This window comes from Salvia splendens, chromosome 1 (assembly GCF_004379255.2).
Source record: "Salvia splendens isolate huo1 chromosome 1, SspV2, whole genome shotgun sequence".
NCBI classification, from domain to species: domain Eukaryota; kingdom Viridiplantae; phylum Streptophyta; class Magnoliopsida; order Lamiales; family Lamiaceae; genus Salvia; species Salvia splendens.
This window is the reverse complement of record NC_056032.1, coordinates 35,350,178-35,373,369: the sequence shown is the minus strand read 5'-3', so window position 1 is coordinate 35,373,369 and position 23,192 is coordinate 35,350,178. Positions and strand designations below refer to the sequence as shown.

Sequence of the window (23,192 nt, the reverse complement as noted above, 5' to 3'; positions counted from 1 at the left end):
TTGCCAGTGCATGCAATCGACGCTGCCAAGCATCCCGGGGAACCCGTGCACTTGTTCGTGCAGGTCGAGCAGGAACTTGCAATCTGTCGTGCTTGGATTCCGAAGAAATTTGTTGGTGAAGGCCGCCCGGACGCCTTTGCAGAATTGGAGCAAGCACATTCGCCCAGTGATGTCTCCAATGCGGAGGTATTCATCGAACACATCGGTCGTCTGACCAGTCGCAAGCTGACGGATTGCTGCAGTACATTTCTGCAGCGTCATGTGGCTGGGACGACCGATCGCGTCGAACCCTTCCTGGAAGAACTCGTATTCGCGATGTGGAGAAATAGTCGTTTCCCCATGCGGAAACGGCGATGAAAGTAGGTATCTCCCCAAACCGGGTTATCGCAGAAGTAGTCGCGTACTAACCTTGCGGCGGCTTCCTCCCGGTTACGATGGATGTACGTCCGGAAGCGTCGTTGGGGCGGCGCGGCTTCCTCCGCCTCTCGACGTCGATCTTCTTCAAGTGATTGTTCCATTATTTGACGCATTTGCTCAAAAGGATCCATTAGTTTGATTAAATTTGGGAGAAGAAAAACAGAGTTGGTTTCAGATGAAAATTAGAGTGGAAATAGAGAGGATTTGAGAGGAATAGATGTGTGTTTGTGTGTGAAATGAGTATGAAATATGAGTATTTATAGAGTAAAAAAATTTGGAAAAATGACTATAAAACGGTAACATTACCGTTTGGATTTTACAATTTTTTTTATATTTTAATTCGAATTTTAAAAAAAATGAATTATTGCATCAGCGTGACGATTCCCACTCGCGGGCAAGCGAGTGGGAGTCACGTATGGACTGGGTACTCGTATCGGTCCCGGCAGCGAGAGATTGCCGGCGAAGGGGTAGGTTCGTTCACTGGGTCTCCCCGTCGAGCAGCCTAGATTTCTCGGTCAATTAGGGGTTTTTTTTTATTTTAAAAATTAACTTCATATATTTATATCATATATATGAAGGAGGAAATTACCAGATGAATTTGCAGAGAAAGTAAATAACTAAAATAAAAGATGATAAAAAAGATAAATTGTATTTCTTCAATGAATGATTCAAAAGATAACAAAGGCTCCTATTTATAATACTCCCTAATAACCTAACTTAGTGATCAAGAAATAAGAAAGATATGCTAAATCAATAATATATAAAATAATAGAGATACGAGAATATCTTATAGATATACTCGTATCAACTCCCTCACGGTTAAAATTCACCTTGTCCTCAAGGTGGAAACCACGACAAAACGAAGAGTGTGGCGAACAAAAGCTTTGGCGAGGTATCCCCACCTGGATCAAATGTATACATATGCCCACGAACTCTCTCATTTCCCGGCACATCAAGCAAAACATCAACAAAATACTTCTCTCCTTCCTTCCCCTCATGAGAACATCCTCTATGAATTCGTTGGTGAGCAACATTTGTAAGAAGGGATACAAGTACTCTTGCCAACTTCAATATTATTCCCATGCTTCTTGTACCGCCGAGATTTGAGAAGTCATCCATTAGCTGACCGGATTTATGCCTCACCCGAAGATAGTGTGTATGAATAGGGAGCTTGTCAACGCATCCATGCATGCCCAAACATTGCACGCCATTGCACGGAGGAATCAACCGTGCATCAGCGTCGAGGAAAGTTGATCGATGATTAATACTTGTAACATTACCAACATGCCAAACCGCATATACACAGGCAATTACCTTCTTCATATCCTCAATAGAACCATCTTCGTCCTCTTTCAACAAAAAAGAATCAATCTTGTTGCTCAACATTGTAATATCCAACCCGTTATGCTCCACCACATGTATAGGTTCTTGGCAAGTAAAAACATTACATGGATCATCTATGCCATCTTTACTACCATAAATTGGTCCACTAACATCAACACTAGAATGAATAACATTTTTTTCCTCTTCATCATTATCAACGACAATTAATTCCATCGAGTCATACCCGAAATTGGAGTCGCACGACAAAGATATTGTGGCTGGTGGAGGCGGGATAGCAACGACAATAGGCAGCGAGCTTCTAGATGGATCGTGATGGAGATCAGCTGGGGCGGCGGCTGTCATCTGTGGTAGGGGACACGATACCGGCTCCGTGTACATGACACTGGCTGTAGGGTCTGGTGGAGGTCGTGTCGTGGCGTGTGGATCGCTCAGGCAGCATTTGTTTGCATCCATCCGAGACGTCAATTGCTTGATAGTAGCAGTCAAACGCTCGAGCTGTGAAGCCAAGGCAGCCACCGTTAGGTTCGGTTCAGACTCCGGCGTCACTAGATCACGTGGCATGTTGAGAGGCTCCATATGGCCGACATCGTTGGTCGTTGGGAGACATTGCCAATCTGGTTGATCGGGAGGTTGCGGATATAACAATGGTGAGTCTGGATAGGAGTATCCAAATTGCACGTTCTGGCTCTGGAGGTACCAACACGATGTGGGCCTCAGCATGGGCAATGGCGAGAGGAACGGTCTATTGAACTGGCGATGGACGCAGTCAGTGTAGGTGTATGACATGATGGCGGAAATACGGAGGATGAGCTCTCAATGAAAGCACCAGATGATACGAGGGTACTCGTATTGGTCCCGGCAGCGAGAGATTGCCGGCGAAGGGGTAGGTTCGTTCGCGGGGTCTCCCCATCGAGCAGCCTAGATTTCTCGGCCAATTAGGGGTTGGCGAGATGAATTTGCAGAGAAAGTAAATAACTAAAATAAAAGACGATAAAAAAGATAAATTGTATTTCTTCAATGAATGATTCAAAAGATAACAAAGGCTCCTATTTATAATACTCCTTAGTAACCTAACTTAGTGATCAAGAAATAAGAAAGATATGCTAAATCAATAATATATAAAATAATAGAGATATGAGAATATTTTGTAGATATACTCGTATCACGTCGCGTTATGCGTCTCACAGGGACGGCACTCGGGACGGGATGGCGACGGGCTGGGGACGAGATGGGGCACCGCAACGCGTCGCGCCGCCGTCTCGTCACTCCGTGACGGAACGCGGGATACGCGCGTAACGCGTTGCGGGTGCCCTTACCAACTATAAAAGGGAGCTTAGGGCTCGGTTTTTACACATCTTTGATGTTTTTTTGTTCCACATAAATCATAGTTCACATATTCATCCATTATCACGTGGAGTTTTGAGATCAATTAAGCAAAGCAAGACAAAAATTCAAGGAAAACAAAGATATAGAGTACTACTATAGTTTATTCTATGTTTTCCTTTGTTTTTATTCTAAGCTACCTAAACTCATAGAATTCTACAATTTGAGAGTAATTGACTGGAATATTTGTCTAGTTATCTATCCAACATTCAGACGTCGTTTTTCCTTTAATAATACTTGTTCTTTACTATTTTTTATTATATAATCAATAATTAAATGATCTTTTGTGTTTTTACAAAACTTAAAAATTGAGTATTAAAGCTTTAACATATGAATCATTAATACCAAGTCAACAATAACCATGGATGTTTAGATCTTAGGACCAGATAGGAGGAGTTAAATACTCATGATTCAGAATTTAACCAAGTTTGTAATCAACTACTCCCCCTGTTTGACATTATTTGTCACACTTTGACCGACACAGATACTAAGAAATGTAAGAAAAAGTGAGTTGAAAAGGTTATTAGAATGTGGATCATACTTTTATATTTATTAGTTTTACAATAAAATGTGAATGAAATAAGTGAGTGAAATGTGAGATTCATTACCAAAAGTAGTACTCCATCCGACCCATTCAAGATGATCACCTTTCCTTTTTTGTTTGTACCAATCAAGATGGTCACATTCCAATTTTGGAAATAACCTCATCTCTCCTCTCTCCTCATTAAAATATTCAACTACTTTTTTCCTCTCTACTTTATTCTACCTAACAACACTTCCTAAAACCCGTGCCACTCAAGAATGTGACCATCTTGAGTGGGACGGAGGGAGTAAAAGTTAATTGTGATAAGTATTGACAGACGGAACGAAAAGGAATGTAGTAACAAATAATGACAGACGGAGGGAGTATTAAAGTTATACTCTCTCACTTTTCTTTTTTGTTTGTCCCACAAAAGATGTCATATTTATGTTTTTTGGAAAAAATTACCATATCTCTCACACTAATATAAATATATAGTATTTTTTTTTCTCTATTTAACACATAAAACAACATTTCCTAAGAGCATTAGCAATGGCGCCCGTCCCGGCGAAATTCCGACCGGCGTGCCGGATGTCCGCGCGGGACGTCCGCCATTGTGCAAGGGAGGCACGGATACGGACATCCGCTGCGGACACCGGAGTTCCGCGGCGTTCCGTGGATATCCGTCGCGACGTCCATGCGGACGTCCGCCATTGCGTTGACTCCCACGGATGTCCACGCGGACGTCCCGATTATTGCATTAATTTTTTTTATTGTGGGAAGTCCGTCGGGATGTCCTTGGGGATGTCCGCCACTGTGCAGTGGGATATCCGTATGGCGTGGCATCCGCAATGGGATGTCCGTATGACGTGGCATGAGGTGTTTTTGGGATGTCCGCCGAGACATCCACACCACTGCTAATGCTCTAATATTATGGGACGAAGGGAAGGGAGTAGTAGCAATCGTCCTAATATAACTTGAGTCATAATTAAATATTAGATTTATACTAAAGTTACTAAAGAGTCAATAAAGCAATGCCATAGGAGTACTTGCTATCTTTACATTTTTTTATATTTAGTTTCTGTTTAATAATTATAAATAACTCATTAAAACTTTGTGGTCTAGATAGTATTTCAAGTCTCTCAATTGCAATAGCTAGATTCTAACTATTAGTCTACGTTGGTACTATAATTGTGCTTATATGTAGAAATATTTGTGCTTTATGCTAGTGCTAATAAAAGTGCATTCAAAGTCTCAAGCTTCCATTCAAATTTAATACCAATTTCTAGAGAATTATCTTTAATGCCTACATGCATGCATATATACATTTTTCGTGTGGAAGAGGTTGAAGCTTAAGACTCGTTAACCAATGTGGATAATTGGTGGAAACTCCCGAGAGAAGACCTTTTACCTTTCTTCTTATTGTTGTCTTTCTTCTACTTGTAACCTCTATCTAACCTTTTTATGAAGTAACTGACTTGAGTACTCTCAAAAAAATCCACAAACAATTCATCCCCAAGCTCTCTTTTTCTCACATATATCACTTTGCATTTATTCATAACCTCGTGAACATGAAAGCTGATAAAACCTCTAGTCACTAATAATTTTGGAGTTTAAATACTACTCCCAAAATGTGAAGCGAGCTGTCTGCAATATAGCATTGGCGGTTGCTTCATCGTAGGAATAATTATATAGCACAGCAGTTACCAAGTTAAAACTAGTTTCCACTTTGAATAAAAATAGACTTCCACCTTTCTTCTTCTAATCCGTTTTCGTTTCCTTCTGCAGACACCACAGTTTTATCCTATGTATACACGACAAAGTACTAAAGTGCAGTGAAGATTTTAATACACAAGGGAAGGAGAAAGGGGACTAACTGCATCTCCTCCAGAATAATGCCAATAAGCATTCATCTCAGTGCCTATGACTACAACCCCTGAGGAGATGATAAACCAGCTCCCTTTCGCAATCCTTGTCCAGCTTCTGCCTTCTCACCAACAGGTTTATTTGACAACCGCCGCTTGTATCTTTTCAGAACAGATGCCAAGTTTTCTTTGCCTTTAGGAAAGGCAACATCGCCCGCTGCAGTGCCTGTTCGCCCCTTGCGGCAAGATATAGCAAGTTCAACATCTTTAACCATGTCTAGAAGCATTGCTGCAGTTGTGAATTTTCCTCGGCCTAATTTTGATGGGGGTGGCAAGCTGCCATTTGAAACAGACGGGCTTGACTTTTGCTGGTACCCGTCAGGAAACTGAAGGCAGAAGCAGGGCGTCATTGGGGAACGAGGCTTTGAAAAAGCTGGATCAATAATCCCCTACAGAAGCGAACATACATTGTAGGATCAAATTGGAAATCTACTCACATGATGAAAATAATATGCAGCTGATCGATTATTAGAAATGCTCCTTTATCAGTAAAGCTGACAACAAAAAAAAAAGTCCATGGATGTCAACAAAACAAGAAAAACAAAGAAACCTTGCTTGTTACCAGTTTATAACAGAATGTTCTCACGAGCATATTATTATAGTAAATAGTAGTAGTAATGTTTTACCTGAAGACGATTTAGTACATAGGTGTATTTACCCCAAAGCTCAGGTCTGCTTTCCATGAGGGAAAGTTCAAGAATCCTATGGATGCACCAAACCCCGAAGCTTAGAACGAGATCTACCCGCCAAACACATCCATCACCGCAATTAGGAACTGACATAGACTTTGACCGGTCTGTTTCATCGATTCTCATGACAGTACTAAGCTTTCTGTCTGCAGTCCTAGTTTCGGCATCATAGAGGATTCTCTCCTTTACAGCTACTCGATCAATGAGGTCCTCATCAGCTCCATCATTCTGTCGGAACAACCACTCAGATCCTTCCAACTTCAGAAGTCTCGAGGTGCAACTTCTAAAAGACTGCAGAAGCTTTGCTTCCATTTCAATAAGTGATGCAGCCTCTGGAGTTTTTGAGGGTGACTTATCAGCCACACCAAATTGTTCATAAGGCTGCTTAGACCACAACGAACCAGCACCTGAACCAGAATTGAATTGCAACGAAAAAGCTTCTCTACAAACCTTTGGAGGAGAATATTCATTAAATCCTAATGCACTGCCAACCCATGAAGAAGCACTTGAACTCATTGGCTCTCGAGCTGGGCGGCTAATTGAATTATCCCTTTGAGAGCTTCTATCAGGGGAATTTCGATGAGGGATATAGAGTCCTGATATATCTGGCATGCTGTAAAATTTCTTCACATTGGGCGAGTTATTATTGTAATCCACAGGTTCATGAGCTTTAATGTCCTGAAAAGGTCTCTCAGATTTTAATGAATTGATTCGAGAGACAGCAGGAACATTGTGAAAACCTGGTGGCTTGCGCAACCCATTTTGTGGCTTCTGCCCTGACAGTCGACTATACGAATCTATAGAGTTTGATTTAACTGAGGGTACCGATGTTTGTTTTAATGACTCCAACTGGCTTTTTTGATATTCAGAACCTTTTTCTTTAGGCATTTGACCCAGATATGATGCTATATCATAACCATGAATAGTTGCTGGTTGTTGACCAAGACCATCAGATGATGATGGGATATGCACACTGTGATAGCGCCTCTCACTATTGTCAAGGGTGTTGTGGTTGGGAGTTCTCACATATGCATCTATCAGATGCATTTGGTTAGACCACATTGGTGGCCCCTGCTGAACCCCAGGAGGTGATGCAATGTTACTTTGTCCGATATGTTGTATGTAAGAATTTATAAAGCTAGGAGTTCTTAAAAGATCAGGTCCTCTACCACCAGGAGAAGGGATATATCCAGTAGAATCTTTACTGATGCTTTCAAGTTTAACTGAAGCCAATGAAGACTTTGAGTCTCCCTTAGAATCAACCCCCAACAAAACATCCAATTTCTTAGCCTTGGCTTCATGTGTAACTTGTCCATGGAAATCAAACAGCTGCCCCCAGAACTCATCAAGTATGGCAGTTAACTGGCGCCTTGCAGCACGGCCTAACCCTGCTATTCTTGACAGACTTCCCGCACCACTTCCCACATCATCATTTTTTCCACCAATACTTCTGAAAGATCCTGGACCATCTGAGGACAGGCCACTCTCAGAAACATCTTTGATTGACTCATGGGGCTTCCATTTATCTGATTCATAGTCCTTCTCATCCTGGATATCTCCCTCAATTTTCAACATCTTCTCCACCGCGTCTTTTGATTCTGTGCTCAAGTCAACATCAACTGATGATTCACTTTTATCAATCACACCAGATCCAGGAAAGGAAGATTCTGAAATGCTTGCTGGTGCCTCGGGATTACCAGGAGCAGGCTTTGAAAATGTATTATCGGATGTATTCTCCTGAATTGTTGTTAGATTGACCTCAGAATCCAGAAGACTTTCAGGCAAACTCAGATCTGGAGTTGGAGCCCGTAAGTTCTGATGGCTCCCAGTGAATATCTCAGATGATATTACAGTTTCCTGCTTTTCCACACACTTTTCCAGTCGATGTTGGAGATCACTAACTTCAGTTGGGGCTGTCTCTACAGATGGATCAATGACAGTAACTTTGCTATCCCACTTCAATGCCTGTGTATCTACACCAGAACTTGCAGACTTCAATGGAGTAATTGCCAGCCAAAGTGTCAAACACAAGGAGGCAAGAGAAACTTTCAGAAGAATGATATATGAAATAGGCACAGTACTTCCAATGTCCCACCTTAAACTAACAACCCAATCACTACTTCCAAATACCAGTTCAATGACAAACACAATCTTCAACCCCAGCATGCCAATGAAGGAGACAAGAGCAAAGAATTCCACCGGAAGAGAATTTTTGTGGACTCCCATAATCGATCGGGAAGAAGCCACTCGAAATAAAGGGATGACAGAAGATGGAAGCAGAAGAGCAACCACAACCTGTGTAAAGATCAGAAGTTGAAATATACCTTCAGCTCCTGAATTCCAAACACAAAAAAGAGCTGGAATTATGGCAATTATTCTGATAGTGGCTCGGTGAAGCCAATCCGGAATCTCCATTCTGAAGAAATCAGGGGTAGTCACTTGCCTTCCAAGACACCAAGATACAGCTACAAGTTGATTGGAGACAAACATGATGAATATTAAAGCAACTGAAGCTAAGATACTTCGAAATCCCTGCATCATCATCCAAAAAGTTTAATACTAAATGAAATACACTAGAAACAGAAAATGCATTTAAATGTTAAATAAGACAACACTTAGTGACTCCTGCTACCAACCTGGTCGAGTAATGATAATGCATCCTGTGAAGTGAGTGAAATTATTCCACTACTATAAAACACACTGGCAGCTGAGTTCACTAGCATGGAGTTCACCAGGAAAATTCCACTGAAGATGCACAAAGTGGCAAAAAAATGGTCATAACATAATGCCTCTTTAGAAACATCTATTTGCCCCTCAACCTGCAAAAAGAAGTTAAGCACAGTCAACATCGTTTAACAAAATCATTAGATAAAACTACCAAGGAAATCACAGAACCGGGAACACAAAACACTGTACATGGATGACAGTCTAGAGCTGCAAAAGAATTGTATGAGAGAGCCCTCAATAGACTCAAAGCACACATTTGCAAGTTGCAACCGAAAAAAGCTACCATATGAGTGATAGATTTCATACCTGTACAATAGAAGAATGGAGGTATAGGTTGTGGGGCATGATATTTGCTCCAACGATGCTCATGAGTGTGTACACATTTTCTCCATTCAGCTTATTAAGAATCCCACCCATGGAGAGCGAGGTTTCTGATTGAGTTACAAAAACTCCCGATCCAAAAGATGCTAATACAAAGCATGCCAAACATAAGGATAAGATCTTTGCCCTGGGATTTCCCTGGAAAATAGTTGCATGGTAACTAAAATATTGCAGGAATCCAATAAACAAACAGTAGCACAATGACGAATAGAAACTTACAAGGAAGCTAGCAAGAAACGGAAACAGAATGGCATCAAAGCCAGTCAAGAAAACACAATTAAATAGGTCAATTCCAAGGACAGCATTAAGGCCATAAGCAGTACCCAGGATCTACCAGAATAAACATTTGTACAGTTAGAAAGAGAGAATGTTACATAAAATAGCTAAAGCCAATGCAACATCTGATGGAATAAAATTACCATTGTGAGATCTAGCACGATCAATGAGAGCTCTGCTTGAATTCCTAAAAGTATGCATGTGAAATCATTGTATTCCTCGCTGCAAATCTACGATATCATCAACAACCATCGTAAGTTCACATTCTTTTTGGGGTTTAAAAAGCATAAGGAATTCTATATAGAGTATACAGAGAAGCACTGGAGAAGAGGAGGAACAAGAATGATGATATCTATCAGTTGAAGATTTTAATTTGGACAGTAAGGCAATCCTAGATAAATAACAGTCAATCTATTCAAGATTGACAACTAGACATGGAATGTGAACAACTTTCCGGTAAGTGGAGTTATCAGGAATGATAATTATTGTCTTGAAATTTGATAAGAGAAAAATAATTATGAAGGATGGTTAACCTCGAGATTGAAAGACTTTTTTGGAAGCTAGCTAGTTAAAGTTCAAGGATATTTGAGAATATTCAAGCAGATAACCCTAATACTTAGCAGTCCATCTCCCTGATAATATGGTGCTTGCAAGAGATTAAATTTGAAAACACCCTAAATGACTTCACATTAAATCCATTTTCTCAGATTTCAGCTATAATTTAAAATAATGTTACAGGGCGAACTTATCCACCTCACGAGAAGCAAAAATATTGAAAAGAAAGAACCCACCTGTGCTAGATTCTTTCCAGTGGCAATTGCTATGCGTGCAGAGAGGTATTGACATAAAATAGCGGCACAGTTTACTAAAAGCACGAGTAAGGATAAGTCAAAACCAATCCGAGCACCTCCCTCAATAGATGCTGCCCATTTCCCTGGGTCTACATAGCTGACAGCAATCCAAAGCACTGGTCCAATAGCAGCAAGCACCCGCCCTCTAGAACTTGGCTGATAATCAGTTATCAGCGTCTCATATTCCATTTTTTCCCTTTTTTCTAGATTTAAAAGACGAACTGCATTATCTTCAAGGGTTTCAAGCAGCAGCAATGTAGGTCAAAACCAAGCTTGACTTTCACCTTGAGATGAGCAGACTATGAGGTTAATCAGGAAATCCTTTGACCACTTGAAAGAAAATAAACAATATAACTTCAACGAGTTCACAACTTAGCATGTGTAATGCTCCTCTCAATTTCACTGTTGTTTGGTTAGTGATTGTGGATTAACAAAAACCTTGACACCAATAAAAGTCCAACTAAAACCATCTGCATGCCGACAATTGTTAGAGCCTATATCAAAGAGTTGACCTATTTTCTCATCTAAGTGATCACAGGATGACTTTTAATTGAACGAACTCTGCTCAGTTGTACCACGGTGAATGAATTTTGATTTTTATCTCAAAAAATGTCTGCAGCCGGGTTGGATATGAAATGCTGAAACTTCACCGAGCTGCACTTTGTTGAACCTGATACCCAAAACAATAAAACATTTGTAAATAAATTAACATGTGACATCCAGTCCGGGAAAAATCTTAATAATTTTAGTATTTTAACATGTTCAGGTGATATAAACAAGATAAATACTGATCAGTTATAGCAATGTGGACCTTTAAAATTTGATGTCATACAAAGAACAAGTAACTAAGCATAACAAATAAAACAAGCTTAGTAAAGTGGCCAAAGCATTCATATTGATCTTAGTATTGGTGTCCAAATAGATTTCTCGGCTTTTACACATGGTTTAAGAAATCAAATTTTAACCCAATGATGCTATAAGGTCACCTACCAAATATTACTATACACTCATTCAAACAAATTCTGGAACATATAAATCACAATCAATATAACTCATTTGCATTGTTAATAGGAACAACAGGACACATTAGACTGCAATCCATAAGTCATCATTAAAAATATTTATGGAAGCCACGAATCCAAACCTCCCAACCAAAGTAAAAAAAATCAAATTAGATATCTCCATCAAAAGTCCATTTTAAATTCTAAGCCATGCCAATAATGAAAAATAAAATCCCAAAATGGAAACTAACATCTTTAACGAAAGATGATGAAGTAAAAAAGATGAAATTCAACAACTGGTAGATAGCAGCACATTTAAGAGTAACAGATCTCTCCCTTGACGACTAATACCAGTAGAGAATCGCATAGAAGACACAGAAGCCCCAAAACCTAATTCAACTAAGAAACTCTCAGGACCTAAAACCATGAGCCGAAATCTTACATTCAATCAAAGTGAGAAACAATCACGATTCACAACAATCATGCAGAAAATTCACTGCAGCGAAAAATAGATCTGGACCTGATTAGCAAACAAATACGCACAAAATAGGCTGTGAATCCGTAAAACATAACGAAGACAAACAGTTAGCACGCTCATTACATGCAATTAACGGCATAGTTATAACATATTGGAGCAAGATATTTAGGGTTTTTTCATCTGTCCACTTAATTATTTACCTTTATCGCGACGAGCTTTGGTCGTACGTGCTCAGAGATTAGATCAGAGAGTTTGAAGAAAGCCACGCGTGTTTATTGACATATTTACTTAACGGAAAGGAGAAGAAAACTATAGATACAGAAAGAGAGAGATATAGATAGAGATAAAGAAGAAAGAGTGTGAGCTGGGAGAGTGTAGATAGATAAAGAAGACAACATTTATTTTATTACTCCATAAATTAATAGAAGTGCTGGGTGGGTGGGATGAGATATGGAGATTGGAGATATTACTATGAATGCTATATTTTTACATTTTTTTAATTTAATACCGTAGTATATTAGTAATTTATTTTTATATTCAAGCTAAGCATATCTAAGTGACAAACGAATAAATAAAAAGTGATATTTTCTTTTTAAGAAACAAATGGATGTTCATGCATTGAAAAAACTAAAAATCTTTTTGTGAAAATGTAGAAAATGGTGAGTCGGTGACTGCCAATAAAAAGGTTGTTTTTTTAATTAATAATTTTTTAGAAAAAGTTTGTGTTAAAGTAGAAAGTGTTAACAATCGGTTGTTTCTCCTATATCATTTATGACACCTGACTTTAACATGGAAATTTTTAGTGATTACTTTAGTTGTGTTGTTTATTCCTTATTTTGGGGCTATTTATAAGTAAAGTGGTGATCTCTTAATTCAACTTAATCTTATATTGTCGATTTCTTTTGCTTTGTATTTAAATTTTCGAATTTATTCAATAAGAATTTCGAATTTCAGTGGAAGCTTGTTGATCTGGAAGTTTCAAGTGTGAGTCTATTGAATGAATATATAATTACGCCATGTAACGCATAAATAGTTTTTTTATAAGTTTGCGAATTTTAACGTAGAATATCTCAAAGTATAAATATCATAAGTAAATTATATGAGTAAAGGTCAAAACTGGTCCTGAACATATACTCATTTTATGATTTGGTCTTATACTTTATCTTTTAAATTTCTGCATCCTGAACATTTCAACTCGTATCACAATTGGTCCTACACTAACAATTCCGTCTACTTTTAAACGGTTTTAACCTGATTTTGATCGATTTTGATGGTTTTAACAGTCTCATTATGGTTAAAACCGTTAAAAAATTGACGGAATTGTTAGTGTAGGACCAATTGTGATCCGAGTTGAAATGTTCAGGATGCAAAAATTCAAAAGATAAAGTATATGACCAAAATGGGCATATGTTCAGGACTAGTTTTGGCCTTTACTCCAATTATATTTAATGTGTTATGGAGTATTTCTTTGTTCTAATATTAATGATAAAATTAATACTATTTCTGTTCATATTAAATAGCTAAATTTTATTTTTTTTATTTTAATACATTGATTAAAATTAGTCTCAATTTATTTATGTTAAGTTTTACTTTCTAATGAAGTGTGTCCATTTTTCATTAATGATATTTTAATACTCCCTCCATCCCACTGAAGATGACCCGCTTTCCGTTTTAGTTTGTCCCATCCAAGATGATCCATTACTTAAAATGGAAACCCTTTTATCTCTACTTTATTTCATTTCTCTTACTTTACTCTCTCCACCTAACACACAAAACAAACTATATAAAATCTCGTGCCGTCCAAAGAAAGGGTCGTCTTCCTTGGGATGGAGGAAGTACTTTTTTTCTATCTCTTTATTCTAGGAGATTGATCCTGAAATTCTTTTTAAAGTCAAGACACAGAACTATGTTAGTGTGCAATTACATTGATATCAGTTATGGTCACAAAATATATTTTTTAATTTAATATTAATTTGTTGATTCATGAATATTAGTTTCTTTGTAATGCCAATTGATAATATATCAGCGAACTGATATGATTTCCAATTTTCAAAATTCTCATTAGAATCACTTCCAATTTTCATTAAAATATGTGGGGTCTATTATGAAAATTAGATTTAATCCCTACTACAATGATTCAAACAAAAATAAATTTATTTTAGTTAGATTTATGTCAATTCAATATCCAAGTTGTGGACAGCACATTTCTTTTATTTACAATGACTATTTTAAAATTAGTCTTTGTCTATTTATTTTTTATAAATTTATTTCTTTAATGAGATTGTGTTTTTTACTAATAATATGTTAGCAACTTTCTTATCTCATAGTAGTACTTACTACTAACTAACAAGGCTATTTTTTTAATATTATTTCTTGCAGTGCAGATTCATTAGTCTCATTATAGTGAATTTATTGAAATACTTGGAATACGTTGAGAGTAAAAAAGTTTGTCCACTAATCTTTTTCCTCTATTTATAAATTTTGTATATCATTGTTTCTAGAATTATGTAGTGATCAATATATTAATAAATATAGTTATTTGGGAAAAATAAATGTAATTAATTTGAATATTTGTTATATGGTGTAAATTTAAATAGAAAATATATTAACCTTCAAATAATATAAATATAAAGTTTGGTATTCCATTTGAACAAATTAAAGTTTACTAAGTACTTCCTCCGTTCCTTGTTAACTGAGGCATTTCTTTTCGACATGGAATTTAACAATAGTGTGTTAAATAAATAGTGAATACAGTAAGCGAGATGAAAAGAGAATAAAGTATAAGAGGGAATTACTTTTTGCCAAAAATAGAAATGACTCAATTATCTTGAAACTTCTTAAAATAGAAAAATGACTCAATTAACATGAAACAGATGGAGTAATACACAAGTGTCATAAAGAGATTTTTGTGTTGAAAAATACTATATATATAGGGTTGTGTTCAAATCATTTTCCCATAATTTCTCCTATTTCCTTCTAGATCTCTGCCGTAGATTTAATCAAATCCTATGGACTAAATGATTTGCTGAAATTATTAAATTTAATCATTTTAAAAAACGTAAAGGGCATAATAGAGATTCAATTAAGTGGGTTGTTATGGAAATTCCATGATTTCCTCCCTTCAGCATCTCTGCGGTTTTTTCAACAAAATTGTAGAGATTTCGTTCTCTCCCTTCTCCATCACTGCACGATTTCTGTCGCCCTTCGAGAAGATCAATTTCACAGCGTGTCTACAATCGAACTCGTACAGATTTCGTTTCCAACAAACTGTTTTTTGACGGCTTTGAATCAACCGTCGACGTCTTTCGATTAATTATGGAAGAAGGTAATCTAGCGGTTTCCGGTGATGTTTATTGTTCGGAGGTTGTAAATTATTTTCACATCAGTCGCAGATCCCAAACGTTGTATAGCAGGAAATTCGTTTTTTGTGTTGGCATGTCTCCCTACATTTTTATGGAAACATGATTGGCAGTTTATGGTAATGTGAGGGTTAGGGTTCATTCATTCCCCTAGGGTTGTACAATCCTGGGGGATAGGCGTTTAGTATAGTATGAGGCATTCCTTTAGTATGTATTTTTCGGCATTGCTTGGTTAATAGTTTAAACCGTCACAAATAATGCGCAACGTATACATACATAATGGATGTTATTGACTATATAATGCATGTTTGGTTGTATATGTACATGTTTACAAGTTTACATGTAACGGTTTACATGTTTGTGTTTTGTTTTAATAATTCCCCAAGGTTTCAGACATCCTTGGGGATAGGTTGTAGCATGGTTTAAACATGTTTGACAGTGTTCGAACTTGTGGGTTCTAGGCTTCATTCATTCCCGTAGGGTTGCCCAATTCTGGGGGCTAGGGGTGTAGTATAGTGTGAGAAACACAACCTGTACGTAGGACCTCGAGTTAGAGCCATCCCTATAGCGTGTGGTTTCATATTGGCTTGTTAGTTGGATTAAAGTGTAAATGTAATGTATAGGTATAATTGTATAATGCACTATATGTGATCGGTAATGTACAATATATGTCGTATAATGCTTATTAAGCTTAACATGTGTATTGTTTTGTGGTTATAAACAGTTAGCATTGTGCCTGAATCTTCTGCGGAATTAAAGCCCGTTGTTGGTCAGAAGTTCCAATCATTAGATTTTGCATTCGCGGCTGTAGAAGAGGTTGCGTTGTTGAGTTGAATGGTTCAACTCGGGGACTTTGAAGTACTGGTGAACGTGAACTCGGTCGTCGATCCACATAATGTACACATAATGTACATATTGTATAGTATAATGCGCAGTTTAGTTTCGGTAATGCATTATTTGTGATATGTAATGAACATTTATACTGACGCGTTTAATTTAAGTTGTGTCGTGTTTCGATGTTTGGCGCACGTTTCTTGTTTTCCCTAAGGGTTTAACAAGCCTAGGGGCTAGGGTGTAGTATGTTCTAAGGCTAAAAAACGTTGTCCAAATACACGAGCTGCATTAATTCGTCTGGGGTTGCACATAATGTATATTTTGTATAGTATAATGCGTAGTTTAGATTCTATAATGCATTATTTGTGATATGTAATGAACATATATCCTGACCCATTTCATTTAAGTTGTGCCGTGTGTCGTTGTTTGGCGAACGTTTCTTGTTTTCCCTAAGGGTTTGACAAGCCTAGGGGCTAGGGTGTAGTATGTTCTAAGTCTAAAAAACGTTGTCCAAATACACGAGCTGGAGTAATTCGTCTGGGGTTGCACATGCATAACGCGTATGTATATTTCAAAACAGATATACATAATGTATATATTGTATAGTATAATGCGTAGTTTAGTTTCTGTAATGCATTATTTGTGATATGTAATGAACATTTATACTGACGCGTTTAATTTAAGTTGTGTCGTGTTTCGATGTTTGGCGCACGTTTCTTGTTTTCCCTAAGGGTTTAACAAGCCTAGGGGCTAGGGTGTAGTATGTTCTAAGGCTAAAAAACGTTGTCCAAATACACGAGCTGGAGTAATTCGTCTAGGGTTGCACATGCATAGCGCGTAGGCATTTTTTAAAACAGATATACATAATGTACATATTATGCAGTGTAATGTGTAGTTTAGTTTCTGTAATGCATTATTTGTAATATGTAATGAACATTTATCCTGCTCCGTTTCATTTAAGTTGTGCCGTGTTTCGATGTTTGGCGCACGTTTCTTGTTTTCCCTAAGGGTTTAACAAGCCCAGGGGCTAGGGTCTAGTATGTACAACAACAATCACGTGATGTAAAAAACAAGATAAATAATGCATTCAAATAATCAAATAATGTATAGAATCACTCAAGTAATGAACATACAAATATTGCATTCATTCTTATACTCATGTACAACAGCAATCTAAAGATGCATAAAACATGATAAATAATGCATAGAAATAGCTACATAATGTACAAATATTGCATTCACTCTTAGACTCATGTACAAGTTCCGCGACGGCTTCCTTCTGCCGTGGAGTTAAACTCTTTATACAATTCAGAAACTCGGTAGTGGTTCGTCGACAATACAGATGGTCGACGTTCCTACCCCTTGGTTTCCAATCCTCTGTCTCTTCCGGAGCTGTACTAGTCCCGGCCTCTGATAATCGCTCCCGAAATTTCTGTGCAATTCCTACTGGCAGTATATCATCGACCGCCTCGTCGATGTCCAATCTTAGCTGCTTTGATGTTGTACAACATACAAAATAATAACATACAATTAGTTACATAATGTACAAACTGAATAAAATAATGTGGACAGTTATATTGCATTAACTTATACACTCTTGTACAGAAGCAGCAAAATAATGCCTAAAAATAGATACATAATGCATTTTAATAATCAAATAATGTTAAGAATAAATCAACAAATGCAGCATGAATATTGCAATCACCCATTATCCCATGTCCAACAACGGTCACATAAAGCACAAACCATCATAAATAATGCACTAAAATAACTAAATAATGTACAGATCCGGTCAAGTAATGAACATACAAATATTCCATTCAGTCTTTGACCCATGTACAACAGCAGTCACATGATGCATAAAATAGGATAAATAATGCATTCAAAAAGCCAAATAATGAACAGAATCACTCAAGTAATGAACATATAAAAATATTCCATTCACTCTTAGACTCATGTACAACAACAGTCAAATGATGCATAAAACATGATAAATAATGCATAGAAATAGCTACATAATGTACAGATTCAGGCTAGTTATGAACATAAAAATATTGCATTCACTCTTTAACCCATGTTCAACAACAGGCACTTGATGCATGAAACTGGTATATCATGCATAGAAATAGTTAAATAATGCACAACATCAACCTAATAATGCATAACATTAACCTAGTAATGTACATTTAGAAAATAAACATTCAGCCTTCACTCATACTACAGTAATGTACCACACCAACCAAATAATGCAACAATACAACAGAAATAATGGACTCAGATTGCAAGAACAAGACCTCAATCATCAAATAGCAGTTATTAACACACTAACATTGCATTTACTCATAGACTAATGTCCAATAGCAGACACATAATGGCTACATAAGGTTATTTAATGCACAAAATTAGGTAAATAATGTACAGACTTGATTAAATACTGCGGGAATCAAATTTGCTATAAACCCAAAATATCAAGCATAGAATCCGTCCACTATTCCAGGTATTCGATTAAATACTGCTGGAATCAAATTTGCTATAAACCCAAAATATCAAGCATAGAATCCGTCCACTATTCCAGGTATTCGACCCACAAATGAAATTGATTGCTCACCCTCCGTCTGCGACTGTTGTGAAGTCGAAGGACGTCCTCTTGTAGACATTTTAAATCTGGGAAAGACACCAAATAAACATAACCCTATAAGATTTCATCTACAAATTCGCTCACCACGACTTTATGTGGAAAAATGGGTGAATCGTGGTGTGGGAGGTGTGTAAAGAGCGAAAATCGGGGAAAACGTTTGATGGAAGTCAGACAGTAAACCAGTAAATTAAATTTCGAGAAACCCCACCTCCTCGTCGACCACAGAAGACACTTGCACCAAAAGGGAAGGGTTGTTGGACAGTCAATCAGACGGCGCTTGAAATTCCGTTGAGATGGGCGGAACCTTGATTAGGCGGCTAGGGTTTTGAAATGAGATGGAAATTGGGGAGACGCAGCGGTAGAGAGATGGAGAGTTAATACATTTGGAGTGAATGGATTGCTGGAGTAGATGGAAGGTCGTGGGTATATCCCGCTTAAATCCCGTACACACCGTTTTGGTGAGTTTTTAAGTATATAAATTTACTAATTCAACCCCATAATGCACGAAATCCACCAAATAATGAACCTACGGGATTATATCTATGCTTATAATCTGGATCGTCCATCCATCTAATCTAACGCTCTAAATGGAGAAGGAACTTAAATTTAAGGGGAGAAAATGAGATTAACACTACCCTATATATATATATATATATATATAGGGTAGTGTCAACTTACCCAGGTAGCAGGTAACCAATCTATTTCATTTACATGTAGAATTCCTACAGTAGTTGTCCATAAATTAGTATTCCTTTGTCCATTCTTCGACAGATCTTGTAAATGGGTGGATGGGTGAATGTAAAATTCTTCTGTGCATTATTTGATTGCTTGGGTTCATTATTAAATAATGGTTACACATTATTCGTCATGTAGTATCCATTATTTGACTGCTTGTGTACATGGGTGTTTGAGTAAATGCAGTATTCATGTGCGCATTATTTTATTGAATCTGTACATTATTTATCTAGTAGTATACATTGTTTTTCAAGTATTAGGCATTATTTGACTGCTTACAGAGTGACATGGGTGAAATGGTGAATGCAATATACATATGTGCATTATTTGATTGAATATGTACATTATGCAGTTAGTAGTTTACATTATTTACCAGGTATTGGGCATTATGGGATTGCTTGTGTACATAGGTTAAATGGTGAAAACCACAACTCACAAATATGCTTGTATAATATTCCTTGGTGCATTCTTTTAATGAATCTGTGCATTCTTTAACCAGTAGTATACATTATGTATCAAATATTATGCATTATTATGTTCGTTATAATAATATTCTGATGTTGTATGTTGATGATTCCACAGCAGAGAAGCAGCTACGACTGGACATCGACGAAGCAGTAGACGATGTAATTCCGGTTGCCCTAGCGCAGAAATTCAGGGAAAGATTGGCCGAGGCCGGGCCAAGTACAGCTCCAGAATAGGGTGAGCAAAAAAACCGAGGGAGAGAAAGGTCGACCATCTATATTGTCGACGAACCCCGTCGGAGTTTCTAAACTGCCTGAAAACGCTTACTCCAAGACAGAAGGAAGCCGTTAGAGAAATTGGCTTCGTTTCTATACTGCATTTCGACATAAAGAAGATCCTCGGTTACCTTGCCTACTAGGTTCTAAACTCTGTTAATCTAGCACGGTGCCAGATACAATTGTTAGGGGGTGAGAGCCTAACCCTCGATGAGGAAGATGTCCATCTGACTTTGGGCTTTCCAAGATGGCCGAGACCCATATCAAGACCGGTGGACAAACAGAGCAACTTCGCCTTCAATGACATTGTTGCTGAAAGGTGTCAAAAGGGACGTTTTAAGATGACACCAAAGGACATCGCTCAGATCATGATAGAGGACGTGGATGGTGGGAAAGAGTTCAAGAAGCACTTCATGTTCCTCCTCGAAAATGCAGTAATAGAGACTCCGGCCGACGGCAATTGCAAGCCAAAGATTCTACATTTCATCGACGATGTTGATGAGATTAGGAACCTTAATTGGTGCGGTTACGTACTGTCTGTGCTTAAGGCCACTTATCCCAGTTGGGCAAACGGTCAAAGTGTGTCGTTCACCGGGCCTATACACTTCCTAATGGTAAGTGAATTAATAAATGCTTTACATGCTTATTTGCATACAGTGCTTAGATGATACAAAATGAAATCATGCGTCTGAAACTTAGAAATTCATTATACATATATATGGTTACATTATTGAAACTTATTTGTTGAAGTTATGTAGTTCTGCCAATTGTAGCATCTGTTAAGTTATGGTGCCATTATACATTACTGTGGTCAATATCATGCATTATACCTCTGTTAATCATGTATTATGTTTATAGTAATATACATTACTGACCAGTTACATTCAGTGGTTAATATTTTCAGTGTGCATATGTGGACCGCATGGTCCACATACGGAGGAGAGTCATCCGTGCCTGGCCTACAATAAAGGGTTGGACGGCAGAGATCCTTAGGCAACAGGAGGACGCTGAGCGCGACCAGTTTGGAACCGGGAGGTTAGAGGCACGGCTTGATAAGGAAAAATTTCTTCAGGAAGAGGAAATAAGGAGGCTAGAATCGGTCAATAGAGGAGAAGGAGCAGCTCCAAGCAGGCATAGAGCGAAGCGGATGGCCCACGCAATTTCGACATGGGTAGATGATTTCAAAAGAATACCTGTCGAGCTGCTTCAGGGTGATTGCTTTAGAGTTGGGAGTCAGATTGGGAAGAAGTTGTTGGGAGTGGAAGATAATGATGTTGTGGAAGATGAAGAAATTGTGACAAGACTTACCCAGGCGAGGGATGATGAAGAGGAATACAGTCCGGAGTGGATTGACGAGATGGAGAAGATGATGGCGGCCTATGACAAGAAGAAGATAATTACCACCAGTTTCGCTAGGCCATCATTTGTTTTGGACGGATTCGATTGTCCTGACCCGTTTGCTACACAGCAAACACATGGGGCATGGGTTAGTGGTGGTGGAAGAATAGCTCCCCCAGTTGTTGACATCGCACATGTTGCCCTAGTTGTTGATCAGCCGGCAGCTGAAGATCAGCACGGAGAAATGGCCATGCCCGATCCTCTAGGTGATGATATCCCTGATAGCATATCAACTGATGTTGGTGTTGCCGGACTTGAAGTCCCAACTGAAGTGCGTGCTTCAGCCGGTGCAACTGGTACAGCAGCAGACATGGCGGCCGTCAGGGAAGTGCTGATCAAAGCTGGGGTATCCGTTAACAAACTAAACACTTAGGTGCTCATACTTTTTTACATTATGAAACTTGTTTAAATTTTTTCTGCAATTGTGTACAGGAGACTGAGTCAAGAGTAGACTTTGGTGGTGTGGCAATTGGGGTAAGGAAAGATGGAGGTGGTACAGGAGCAAAGAGAAAAAGCAAGACAGTTAAAGCCACAATTAACACAGCAGCGGCAGAGGAGAGTGGTGGAGTTGTAGGAGAGAGTGTCAAGGTGTGTACATGTTAAATATTCCTTGAATTATATATTGTTATTGCTACATTATTGGCATTACAATTATGATTACATTACATGTGTGCCTGACTTGATTGTATAGGTTCCGGCTGAGAAAGCACCACAGCCCATTAAGGAGGGGGCTGCTAAGGGAAGGAAGGGGAAACAGCCGGCCATTGCAAAGGTGGTTGCTAAACTACATTATATCTTTGTAATTGTACATTATTTAGATGGTTTCATGCATTATTTGATTACTTGGGTTCATTATTAAGTAATGGTTACACATTATTCATCATGTAGAATCCATTATTTGACTGCTTGTGTACATGGGTGTTTGAGTAAATGCAGTATTCATGTGCACATTATTTGATTGAATCTGTACATTATTTATCTGGTAGTATACATTATTTTTCAAGTATTAGGCATTATATGACTGCTTGCAGATTGACATGGGTGAAATGGTGAATGCAATATACTTATGTGCATTATTTGATTGAATATATACATTATGCAGCTAGTAGTTTACACTATTAACCAGATATTAGGCATTATATGACTGCTTGTGTACATTGGTGAAATGGTGAAAATCAGAACTCACAAATAGGCTTGTACCTTATTGGACATAATCTGTATATTATTTATCTAGTATTATACATTAATTGTAAATTATTAGGCATTATTTGACTGTTTGTTGAGGGACGTGGGTAAAATGGTGAATGCAATATACCTATGTGCATTATTTGATTGTATCTCTACATTATGTAGCTACTTGTTTACATTATTTGTTAGTTATTAGGCATTATGGGACTGCATGGGTACATTATATGCTTATAATTCGAGATTATTTTGGTGGTTGCATGCATTATGTTGCTTTCGTTGCTTACAAACAGAAACCTGCTCGAGCTAAG

The 23,192-nt window shown here is 37.9% G+C and overlaps 1 protein-coding gene across 1 annotated transcript; it reads right to left on the bottom strand.

Moving 5' to 3' along the window:
* Window positions 1-5,367: 5,367 nt before the first annotated feature.
* Window positions 5,368-12,393, bottom strand: LOC121748273 (ethylene-insensitive protein 2-like). The gene is made up of 8 exons (XM_042142518.1): window positions 12,193-12,393; window positions 10,454-11,183; window positions 9,806-9,892; window positions 9,606-9,716; window positions 9,312-9,524; window positions 8,915-9,097; window positions 6,216-8,810; window positions 5,368-5,978 (listed from the first exon to the last, which is right to left on the bottom strand). The coding sequence occupies exons 2-8, from the start codon at window positions 10,700-10,702 to the stop codon at window positions 5,592-5,594; spliced, it is 3,825 nt and encodes a 1,274-aa protein (XP_041998452.1). The 5' UTR covers window positions 10,703-11,183; window positions 12,193-12,393; the 3' UTR covers window positions 5,368-5,591.
* Window positions 12,394-23,192: the final 10,799 nt, after the last annotated feature.

What these genes read in the sequence shown, in the direction of transcription:
- LOC121748273 (XM_042142518.1), bottom strand. Translation starts at nt 10,702, where the DNA reads ATGGAATATGAGACGCTGATAACTGATTATCAGCCAAGTTCTAGAGGG. An exon ending in CATTATCATTACTCGACCAG is followed by an intron (nt 8,811 to 8,914) that starts GTTGGTAGCAGG and finishes ATGATGATGCAG; the next exon opens with GGATTTCGAAGTATCTTAGC. An exon ending in ATGTACTAAATCGTCTTCAG is followed by an intron (nt 5,979 to 6,215) that starts GTAAAACATTAC and finishes TCGCTTCTGTAG; the next exon opens with GGGATTATTGATCCAGCTTT.